Source organism: Delphinapterus leucas, chromosome 9, assembly GCF_059928025.1.
Source record: "Delphinapterus leucas isolate spDelLeu-1000000601 "Yukka" chromosome 9, BTC_Dleu_Yukka2, whole genome shotgun sequence".
In the NCBI taxonomy this organism is placed as follows: domain Eukaryota; kingdom Metazoa; phylum Chordata; class Mammalia; order Artiodactyla; family Monodontidae; genus Delphinapterus; species Delphinapterus leucas.
In genome coordinates, this window is record NC_143137.1 from 44,805,221 (window position 1) to 44,817,669 (window position 12,449).

The 12,449-nt window shown below is 41.6% G+C and overlaps 1 protein-coding gene across 2 annotated transcripts in view; it reads left to right on the plus strand.

Annotated features, from left to right (window-relative positions):
* The window catches only part of PDE1C (phosphodiesterase 1C), a 279,453-nt gene that overhangs the window by 253,676 nt on the left and 13,328 nt on the right, over positions 1-12,449 (plus strand). For both annotated transcript variants that reach the window (XM_089917542.1, XM_089917543.1), the window contains exon 17: positions 5,192-5,260. In XM_089917542.1, the coding sequence (XP_089773668.1) occupies positions 5,192-5,260 (69 nt within the window). The remainder of the gene's footprint in view (positions 1-5,191; positions 5,261-12,449) is intronic.

Below are 12,449 nucleotides of genomic sequence, written 5' to 3' on the forward strand. Positions count from 1 at the left end.
CCGATCATTGGGCTTAGTGCTACCCTCACGTCCTGAGTCTTAGGTGTGTGTATTTGCCCCAAGGCAGGCAGCCTTGGTTGTCACTTTCATCCTCTTCTCCAGACTCCTGATGAATTGGATTTGTTGCCCTTTAGCTGAACCAACCAAGGACATTAATTTGAAATATCTGAAAGCTATTCGTTTGTCAAAAGATACTTCCAGTCACACAAGCTGCTGTGTTGACATCTCTGCCCCGAGCTGACTGATTGGGTTGTTTACTCCTTGAACATTCACATGCTCTGGGTCAAGGACAATGTAATGCGTGACCTTAAAGTGCTTCTCTCCCAAAGATGACATATTAGCTACTGTACCCACACACACACACACACACACACACACACACACACACACACACCTTTCTTTTGAATATAAACTGATAACACACACTCTATCGCACTTCAGTTTGCTAAGTTCTCTCACTTGGTCCTCACAATGACATCCTGAAATTGATGTTTTTAAATTTTTATAGATGAGGAAAATGGAACTTAGCACAATGTCAGCACTGATGTAGTTGTTTATTCATGTTTTTATTTTCCTTACCTCATTTACAAAATATTTCAGAAGTCTAAAATCACATAAATGTAACCAATTTGCTTTTAAAAAATGAAGGCTGCAGAATAAAACCAGAGGCAGGAAGTCAAGCTACTGTAGATTGAGTCAAACAGGGCAAACGTTAGTGTACGGTCATGCAGGCTGAATAGGCCTCCCCAGTTCCCAGCATTAGATCATAAACTGGGTCTGAGTTTCCGGGAAACCTAAATAAAAATGAAAAGAAACAATTTACAAGATTCACATCATTCATGAGGATAAAGCATGCCAGTTCCTCAGAAGAAAGAACTCTTCCCTTACAGCTGAAAGAAATGCCTTCCACAGGTATTCACTGGGTACACTGCTTCTCACTCCTGGCTACAGACAGGCTCACCCGGGCCCCATCCCAGATCAGTGAAACAGCATGGCATGTCTAGGGGGAGGCCCAGGTATCAGCATATTTTCTTTAGAACTCCCCAGACCATCCTAATGTGGAGCCAGGATTGAAAAGCACTTACCGAGTGAATTCTGATTCACTCACAGAGCAGCATCCCAGGTAGATTTCTATAATAAATCCCAGAGTGAGGTTTCTGTGTCCACCAGCCTGGAACAGTAGGGGTCAGTTTGAAAGCTGATCTGAACATGGATCTTCCAGCTCAATTTCTGATGTGTTCCCTGGGAATGGGAGCAAGGGAGGGTGAAGGGTTTTAGAAAATGAAACTTAGGTAAGCTGAGTATTATTCCCATGAACGGAACTTTGAATAAAGTGATAGGTTATTTGGTGGCTATGGAGTGGAAAATGATTTCAGGGACACAACCTGACTTAACAGGGAGCCCATGGGAGGCTGACTCAGAGCCTAACCACCCCCAATGGTCCATGGAGCCACCTGATGGTCTGGAGAAATTGCCAACAGGTTTATTTTATGCGTCTCTGCCTGCTACCTGTTTGTGACTCACGATTAGGAGAGGCGCACTTTGTTTCTCCCTTTTCCTGATATATTGGGCATTTCGTCAAGCATACAGAGAAAATAACCGCATTGGTAGAGGGCTTGCAGCTCTGCTTTTCCACTGACCCACGGCCCCCTGAGTTTTCTGTCTCATTCACTACCTGCAAAGGAGACACCAAGGGAATGAAAAGCTGCCCCAAGAAAAATCCATCAAGCTTCAGGCTTTGGGAAGCTCATGATAGGTCATTTAAAAAAAATTATTTATTTTATTTTTATTTATTTTTGGCTGCGTTAGGTCTTCATTGCTGCACGCGGGCTTTTCTTTAGTTGCGGTGAGCAGGGCTACTCTTCGTTGCTGTGCACGGGCTTCTCATTGCGGTGGCTTCTCTTGTTGCAGAGCACGGGCTCTAGAGCGCAGGCTCAGTAGTGGTGGCGCACGGGCTTAGTTGCTCCACGGTATATGGGATCTTCCCGGCCCAGAGATCGAACCCGTGTCCCTTGCATTGGAACGTGGATTCTTAAGCAGTACGCTACAAGGGAAGTCCCTTGATAGGTGACTTTAATTGCGCCAAGCATTTCTATGAAATAACCTGGCAATAGTGAATATTTCTACAGGTAACACCATTAAAAGCTTGTCGTCATTCAGTGCTTTGCAGTTTTTTAAGTGCTCATTTAGGTCACATTACATTTGATCTCTCAGCTTCATGAGGGTATCTGTGGAAAGCAGAGTGCCCTATTTTCCAGCAGTTAAAGAAGGAAATTTCTATCATATAAGGTTTTCCAAGCCTCCCTGAAGATCAGAATCACCTGGGACACTTGTGAAAGATCCACGCCCCTCCAGAAATGCTGGCTCACTAGTGCTTGGCTGGGCTAGGGAATCTGGGGTTTTTTTCCTTTTTGTTAATAATCCCAGGTAGTTCTTATGTGTAGGCAAATTTAGGAAGACGGCACCTGAAGGAAACCTGGATAACGGATTGGTCAAGAAATAGCAAGAGTCATTGGGAAAAGTTTCTCTAGGTTTAAACTCTGAAGGATCTTGGCTTAAATTTTGCCCCCCAACATTCAGTAACTTTGTGAAAATTACTTACACTTTGTCTCCAAATTCCATAAATTAGGAATCATTCTATCATCAGAGAGTTAGTATCAGAAAAGATAACTAACGTACGTTTAATTGTCCATTACTAATATGGTGCCTAGAACGTGGTAGCTGCCTGATATGTGACAGTGACTGATGCTAATGACCAAGTGGCCAAATTGTGAGTCACACCTCTGAATAAAAAACCCTAAACTCTGCCTCCTTCCTAAAGCAATGGTTCTTAACGGAGGGCAATTTTGTTCCTAGGGGACATTTGTCAGTGTCTGGAGGACATTTTTGATTATCACGACGGTGGGGAGCTTGGTGGGGGGATGAGGAGGGGGTTTGTTGCCGACACCTAGCGGTAGAGGCCAGGGATGCTGCTAAACATCCTACCATGCACAGGACAGCAAAGAATGATGTGACAAAATATCAGTGTGCATCTGTCGAGAGAAACCCTATCTGAAAGGGACAGTGAGACAAGTGAAACATCCCGTGAGTGGAGGGATAAACACTTTGAATCATTGGCTTCCCCACCGTGGAGGTGGATCCAGTGGGACACAGGTTGTTTCTGGTGGGTCAGGAATGGCTATGGATCTGCACCCTGGTAGTGCCCTTGATCGGGGCTGGCTTGTTACATACTCAGGTCCACCATTCTTCCTGTAGGATACAGTGTGAGTGGCACCCCCGGAGCTGTGCAGTGAGGCAGCCCTGGCCCGGACCCCACTTATCACTTTGGGTAAATCTTTTTTTTTTTTTTTGCGGTATGTGGGCCTCTCACCATTGTGGCCTCTCCCGCTGTGGAGCACAGGCTTCGGACGCGCAGGCTCAGCGGCCATGGCTCACGGGCCCAGCTGCTCCGTGGCATGTGGGATCTTCCCGGACCGGGGCACGAACCCGCGTCCCCTGCATCGGCAGGCGGACTCTCAACCACTGCGCCACCAGGGAAGCCCTGGGTAAATCTTTTTACCTCTAGTGTCTGAGCACCCCATTTGATGGATGATCATTAGACTCACCTGGGGTATGTGTTGACCTGCAAACTTGTGGCTCCATTCCCTGGAGGTTCCCCTTCAGTGGGTCGGCAAATGACCCTGGAAGCCATATTTATAAAAATCACCCAACTCTTACATTCAGGGCATCTACAAGATCTGGAAAATGAAGACCTAAAAGTTCTGCCAGATATCACTTCTCTCACCTCGTGCAAATTAACAGTTTTTGTGGGTCTGAGGTGTTTGGATTAATTTCGTGTTCTCTATTTTTACTATTATTACTACTATGACTAACACTATTAACGGTACTTCCACTGCTAATAATAATGCTAATAATAATAATAATTGACAGTAACACAGAATGTCAAGGGTAGTACCCTGTTCTTTAAGACTAAAATGGAACAGTCTCAAACACCATCCCTAGTATATATCTTCACATCTCACCAGGTATTCCGGGGTTGGGAAAGCTTATCCCTCGCCTGGACCCCAAGTTCCTGCTTCATCTGATGCCGAGATCCGTGTGTCTTCTTGTTATCTTTACCCATGACTATGTTCACTCAGACTAGCACAACCTCCACTCACACCAGGCCTCTGCATGGAAAGTAGACTTTACAAAAAGTTTGCGTAGGTTCAGGGGACTTGTGACAAATAACTTGACGTTAAATCATGCCTACCCTCTGCCTGAGAATTCTGTCTGCTTTTCTGCCAGCTCAGACTCCAGGCATTTGTCCTGTTGCTGGATTCTGGCCTTCAGGCCTCTTTTGCCCCACACTGTGTGGCCAAATAAACCAAGAAACGAATGAATAAACAAATAATATTTGCATTTATAGATAAAATATATATGTATATATGTGTATGTGCATTTTATGTGTATACATATATTGATGTATAAAATAATATATACGTGTATGTGTGTATAGGCATGTATTATATATATACAAACATACACACACACACACATATGTGTAAATGTTCTTTTGCAGAACAATTCACCTCGCTTCCTTTATTTCTCGCCAGAACACTTGGATGTAGTTGTTGTCCTTTCCCTCGTTTTGCAGATGAAGACTTCATCTTCACAGCTCTTCAGAGGTTCCAGAGAAATCAAGTTTGTTGCTTGAGGTCCAATAGGGAGTAAAGGCTATAGGGACAAAGCAGAGACAAACCCCTGACTTCTCACTTCTAAATCCAGAACTTTCCCTTTCACAGCAGCAGTTCTCCACTCTGGATGTACATTAGCATCACCTGGGGTGGGCTTTGAAAATCCGGATGCCAGAGCTCCAGCCCGGTACAATGAACATAGAATCTCTGGGTGTGGCGCTCAGGTAACTGCATATTTAGAACGCTTCCCTGGTGATCCTAAAGTGCACGCCTGCTCAGACCAGTCTGGAGACCGAGAACCATCACACGCACAGAGGTAAAGGCTGTGCTCCTGGCTTTTCTGGACCATGGACTATGCCCTGCTTTGCTCCCACGCCCTCACCCAACCTTCTTCTCAATGTTGTCTTCAGACCCAAACTTTTGGATCATTTGATAACATTGCACGTGAGCATTTACCGGCCTGAAAAGTCTGTCCACAATCCTATTCTTTCTCATCCTCTCTTTCCTCTTTACAGGCACAAAGAAGCATTCTCATGGCTCACCAGCCCCAAGCACTAGCTCCACTAGTCGCCTTACCTTGCCAGGTGGGTAAATATCGTTGCTTCATAATCTTAGTTGATCACAGACAGCAGAGAGGACCCGTTTCTCAGGAGTTGAGTTTAGCAGTTGATAAGTGGGGAATCTGGCCCCTTGTGCATCCTGTTGACCCCATGTTATCAGAGGGCTTTGTCTCTGTCACCCACATTTGTAAGGTTCTCCCAAGAATGGACATAACATATTCATAGTTGGTTCACAATCTCTCCTGCTCACTGATGGAAAGAGTAGAATCTTGATCTTCCTTAAGGTTCATCGGGACATGCTGTGCAAGTATTTCTTTGAGAGGCAGGTGGCACAGGGGGAAGAATGAATTTTTGGTGAGAGAGAGAGACTTGGGTTCAAATCTCAGCTTTGCCATGTTCACACTGTGCAGGCTCACTACACTTATTCAGCTTCTTGGAGCTTCTGTTTTCTCATCTGTCTGCATGATAATAAGAATTAGAAACAATACTCATCAATTTAACATAGTACTGACTCATAGAGGGTGCTCATAGCGAGTATCTACTATTGAGAAATAAGGAGGTCATGGACGATCTGTACTGGATCCTATCTAACATTTACTAGAAAATTTTAAGCATTCATGACAATCCTGTGTAATCACTATTTAATATGAGAGGTACCTATTGTTCACTGTCTCCATGCGTAGGCTTACATCCTCTATGCAAATTAGGTTCCAAGTAAAACTTGGAAAAACACATTTATTTGGAGGGAAGGAGAGATTATAACAGGTAAATATGGACATTGTAGAAAAATCGAAAAATAATACAAATTAAAAGACGGAAAGATGTTGCCAAAATGCTACCACTCAGAGCTAATCAAGATTACCTCTCCTTCCAGTGTTTCTTAAATACTTTTTTTTTTCTAGATTGAGATTATACTCTACATGGAGTTTTGTTTCCTCCCTTTTAAAATTTACTATTACATTATGAGCTTTCCCCATGTTATTAAATATTTTAAAAAATTTCAGCGATTGACTAACATTTCATATGATTATGCCACAATTTATTTATATACAGCATCCATGGAATTGGTTTCAGGACTACCCACAAATACCAGAATCCATGGATGCTCAAGTCACCCACAGTTAACCCTCCATAACTGCAGGTTCCACATCTGTAGATACAAGGGGCCGACTGTATTCATTAATAATCTGGCATTTATATAGCTTGCCTTTTTATCATTAATAACTTTACGTTCTTGTACATAAGTCTTCTTCTGAGTCTGTAAATATGGATTTAGGACAGATTCCTCTAGGTACAATTACTGACTCAAAGAGTATGTACATACTTAGGTTCTTGACCCATTATTGTCAAAGTGATTTCCAGAAAAGTAGTATTATTTTATACTTTTAGCAATGAGCCTGCCATTTCACTTTGCTCTTGCTACTGCTAACATTGATACTTCACTAATTTGATAAGAAAAATTATATTCATATTTTGTTTGCATTTAGTTTATCTTCAAAAAACTATGTTTTCTAATGTTAATTTATCTTTTACATTGTTTCTTTGGGGAATTTCCATGTTTCATCCATTCAAAGAGAGACAGTGACTTGCATTGTAGCTACTCTGAAATAGGAATGTTTTGCAAGAAATGGGGTGTTATAATTGAATTAACAGCATTTTTTTCTTGGTTGTACATGAAATAATAGTTCACTTTATAATCAGCGGCATCTTAGATTAGCTGAAATATAATCTACGTCCATCTGCCTTTTCAGCCTCAACTTAATGCAGTGTCCCTACCCCAGTCCAACAGCTGGACTCAGTGTCCACTGAGTAGCCCCTGAACTTACTTGCCTCTCACTCTGCCTAGAACAGTCTTTACCCTTTTCTCCCCTGGTTAATTTCTCTTTGCAGTCTCTCCAAACTATCTAGGTAGAATTAATGCTGACGTATAATTATTTGCTTATAAGTCCTTTAACCATTGATCGGTGGCTTTTTCAAGGGTAGGGACTGTCTTATTCTTTTTTGTCCCAGTGCCTGCTGAGGTGACAAGCACATATTGTGTGCTCATAAATGTTTATGAGGCCGGGTGCCCTGGCGTGTGAGTGAGCATTATCCAATTGATTTATGACTAGATAGAAAGCAGCCGTCCTCAGAAGAAGACTCATTTTGGAAATTGGATTTGTATCAACTCTACTAACTTACAGCTATACAACTATACTGACTGTTTTTTAGTACTGAGTAGACCTTGCTCTGTAGTCTCTGGAAGCCCATTTCATCTTGTCCCTGTTTGTGGTTATTGTGCCCTTAGGATTATAGTCATTATGAGGAAAACATTTCTAAACCCAACAACTTCAGTGTGTAGTGATGGTGTTTGCTCTCCTTTGTAAAGTCATAACATTCCTGGGTCAGGTGGGACCTCTGACATACTGGACATCTGCATGAACATGCAGACCTAACCTGGTTCGCACCTGCTATGCCAGGGACCTATTGCTGGCCTGCTGGGATTCTAAGACCTCTGAGTCAGAGTCTCAGCCACCCTGTCTTTGGCCTTAGTTTCGCAGTCTAAAGTGGTCCCAAATTGGGTGTCAGGATCTGAGTTCCAACTACTCGAAAGCCTGTGGAGGTGGAATGGGTCGTTCTCAAAACACTTGACATAGTAAACCATGCTTTGTTTAGCAGATGCCCTCTACGTCATTCATAATGACAGCCAGCCCGCTGTTTCTCCTTGTGACCTCACAAGCGCCACACGTTACCTCCCACAGTGCACATGCCTCTACCACAAGCTCTTGGTGCAGGCTGTCAAGCAACTTAAAATATGTCTTAGGATACTCAAAGAGCCAAATGGAGGAATAAAAATTCTTTAAAACCAATAAAGGATAATTATGCTGAAGCCAAACAAGAACAGAGATATGCAAAAGAAACAATCCAAAATCTGAAATGTTAAAAAGCAAACAAACAGGGCTTCCCTGGTGGCGCAGTGGTTAAGGACTCGCCTGCCAATGCAGGGGACGTGGGTTCGAGCCCTGGTCCGGGAAGATCCCACATGCTGCAGAGCAACTAAGCCTGCAAGCCACAAGTACTGAAGCCTGTGCACCTAGAGCCCGTGTTCCACAACAAGAGAAGCCACCGCAATGAGAAGCCCGTGCACCGCAACAAAGACCCAATGCAGCCAAAAATAAATAATAAATTAATTAATAATAATTTTAAAAAGCAAACAAACATATAGTCATTGGGATTTTTTAAAAACAAAGAAAAACACAGTTGGTGGTATAAACTCAAGGTAGAACACAGCTGAAAAGAGAATTAACGTTGGAAGATAGTCCTTAGGACTTTATACCAAACATACTGTACAGATGGAACCATATAAAAAAAGAAAAGAAAGAGCTTGAACCATAAAACTCTTAGAAGAAAACATCCTTGTGACCTTGAATTAGACAACGGTTTCTTAGATATGATACTGAAAGCCCAAGCTGCCAAAGAAAAATTAATAATACAACTTCATCAAAATTAAAAATGTTCCATTATCAAGAAAACTAAAAGAAAATTCATGGAATGAAAGAAAATATTTGCAAACCATAAATCTGATAAGGATTTAGTATCCAGAATATGTAAAGAATTCTTATAACTCAACAATAAAAAGACAAACAAGGCAATTAAAAAGTGGGCAAAAGATTTGAAGAAACATTTCTCCAAAGAAGATAGGCAAATGGAACGTGAAAAGATGCTCAACATCATTAGTCATTAGGGAAATGCAAATCAAAACCACAGTGAGATACCACTTCACATGCACTAGAAAGGCAAGAATAAAAAAGATGGATAATAACAAGTGTTGACAATGATGTGGAAACATTAGTATCACCATACATTGCTGATGGGAATGTAAATGGTGCAACTACTTTGGAAAACAGTTTGGCAGTTCCTTAAAATGTTAATCATAGAGTGACCATAACACCCAGCAGCTCTGCTCCTAGGTATGTTCTCAAGAGAACTGAAAACATATGTTCACACAAAACCTTGTCTACAAATATTCATAGCAACATTACTCATAATAGCCAAAAACTGGAGACAACCTAAATGCCCATCAACTGATGAATATATAAACAAAATGTGGTATATCCATACAATAGCTTATTATTTGACCATACTAAAGGAAGAAAGTACTGATATGGTCTACAACATGAAAGAACCTTGAAAACATTTTGCCAAGTGAAAGGAGCCAGACACAAATGGCCACATATTGTATGATTCCATTTATGTGAAATATGCAGAATAGACAAATCTATAGAGACAGAACGTAGACTAGTGGTTACTAGAGCCTGGGGAGGGAGAAGAATGGAGAGTGAGTTCTCATGGGCATGGGATTTTTTTTTATTGGTGAAGAAAATGTTTTGTAAACTGTCACTGTTTGCCGATGACATGATACTATACATAGAAAATCCTAAAGATGCCACCAGAAAACTACTAGAACTAATCAATGAATTTGGTAAGGTTGCAGGATACAAAATTAATGCACAGAAATCTCTTGCATTCCTACACACTAACAACGAAAGATCAGAAAGAGAAATTAAGGAAACAATCCCATTTACCATTGCAACAAAAAGAATAAAATACCTAGGAATAAACCTACCTAAGGAGACAAAAGACCTGTATGCAGAAAACTATAAAACGCTGATGAAAGAAATCAAAGATGACATATACAGATGGAGAGATATACCATGCTCCTGGATTAGAAGAATCAACATTGTGAAAATGACTATACTACCCAAAGCAATCTACAGGTTCAATGCAATCCCTATCAAATTACCAAGGGCATTTTTCACAGAACTAGAACAAAAATTTTTACAATTTGTATGGAAACACAAAAGACCCTGAATAGCCAAAGCAATCTTGAGAAAGAAAAACAGAGCTGGAGGAATCAGGCTCCCTGACTTCGGACTATACTACAAAGCTACAGTAGTCAAGACAGTATGGTACTGGCACAAAATATAGGTGACACCTATGGTCACCTTATCTTTGACAAAGGAGGCAAGAATATCCAAAGGAGAAAAGACAGCCTCTTCAATAAGTGGTGCTGGGAAAACTGGACAGGTACATGTAAAAGAATGAAATTAGCACACTCCCTAACACTATACAGAAAAATAAATTCAAAATGGATTAAAGACCTAAACGTAAGGCCAGACACTATAAAACTCTTAGAGGAAAACATAGGCAGAACACTCTATGACATAAATCACAGCAAGATCCTTTTTGACCCACCTCCTAGAGAAATGGAAATAAAAACAAAAATAAACAAATGGGACCTAATGAAAGTCAAAAGCTTTTCCACAGCAAAGGAAACCATAAATAAGACAAAAAGACAACCCTCAGAATGGGAGAAAATATTTACAAACAAAGCAACTAACAAAGGATTAACCTCCAAAATATACAAGCAGCTCATGCAGCACAATATCAAAAAACAAACAACCCAATCCAAAAATAGGCAGAAGACCTAAATAGACATTTCTCCCAAGTAGACATACAGATGGCCAACAAACACATGAAAAGATGCTCAACATCACTAATCATTAGAGAAATGCAAATCAAAACCACAATGAGGTATCACCTCACGCCAGTCAGAATGGCCATCATCAAAAAATCTAGAAACAATAAATGCTGGAGAGGGCGTGGAGAAAAGGGAACCCTCTTGCACTGTTGGTGGGAATGTAAATTGATACCCCACTATGGAGAACAGTATGGAGGTTTCTTAAAAAACTAAAAATAGAACTACCATACGACCCAGCAATCCCACTACTGGGCATATACCCTGAGAAAACCATAATTCAAAAAGATACATGTAGACTTCCCTGGTGGTGCAGTGGTTAAGAATCCACCTGTCAATGCAGGGGACACGGGTTTGAGCCCTAGTCCAGGAAGATCCCACATGCCGTGGAGAAACTAAGCCTGTGAGCCACAACTACTGAGTCCACGCACCACAACCACTGAAGCCCGCATGCCTAGAGCTGGTGCTCTGCAACAAGAGAAGCCACTGCAATGAGAAGCCTGTGCACCACAACGAAGAGTAGCCCCCGCTCACCACAACTAGAGAACGCCTGCGCACAGAAACAAAGACCCAATGCAGCCAAAAATAAAATATAAATAAATAAATTTATATCAAAAAAATGGTCAACTTAAAAAAAAAAAGATACATGTACCACACTGTTCATTGCAGCACTATATACAATAGCCAGGACATGGAAGCAACCTAAATGTCTATCAACAGATGAATGGATAAAGAAGATGTGGTACATATATACAATGGAATATTACTCAACCATAAAAAGAAACGAAATTGAGTTATTTGTAGTGAGGTGGATGGACCTAGAGTCTGTCATACAGAGTGAAAAGTAAGTCAGAAAGAGAAAAACAAATACCGTATGCTAACACATACATATGGAAGTTAAAAAACCTGTACTGATGAACCTAGTGGCAGGGAGGAATAAAGACACAGACATAGAGATGGACTTGAGGACACAGGGGTGGAAGGGAAAGCTGGGATGAAGTGAGAGAGTAGCATGGACATGTATACACTACCTAATGTAAAGTGGATGGCTAGTGGGAAGCTACTGCATAGCACAGGGAGATCAGCTCAGTGCTGTGTGATGACCTAGAGGGATGGTATAGGGGGGGTGGGAGGGAGGTTCAAGAGGGAGGGGATATGGGGATATATGTATACATATAGCTGATTCACTTTGTTGTACAGCAGACACTGACACAACATTGTGAAGCAATTATACTCCAATAAAGATGTGGAAAAAAAAAAAAGAAAATGTTTTGTAATTAAATATTGGTGATGGGGCTTCCCTGGTGGCGCAGTGGTTGAGAGTCCGCCTGCCTTTGCAGGGGACACGGGTTCGTGCCCCGGTCCGGGAAGATCCCACATGCCGCGGAGCGGCTGGGCCCGTGAGCCATGGCCGCTGAACCTGCGCGTCCGGAGCCTGTGCTCCGCAACGGGAGATGCCACAACAGTGAGAGGCCCGCGTACCACAAAAAAAAAAAAAAAAAATTGGTGATGATTGCACAACCTTGTGAATAAAATAAAAAGCACTGAACTGTACACTTCAAATGGTGAATTATATGGTATGTGAATTATATCTCAATTTTAAAAATGAAAGAGCATGGAAGATAGATAAACAGCTCTAAAGGCTCAAATTCCTAGACAGTAAATGCACCTCACTTGCCATACCTAAGTAATACC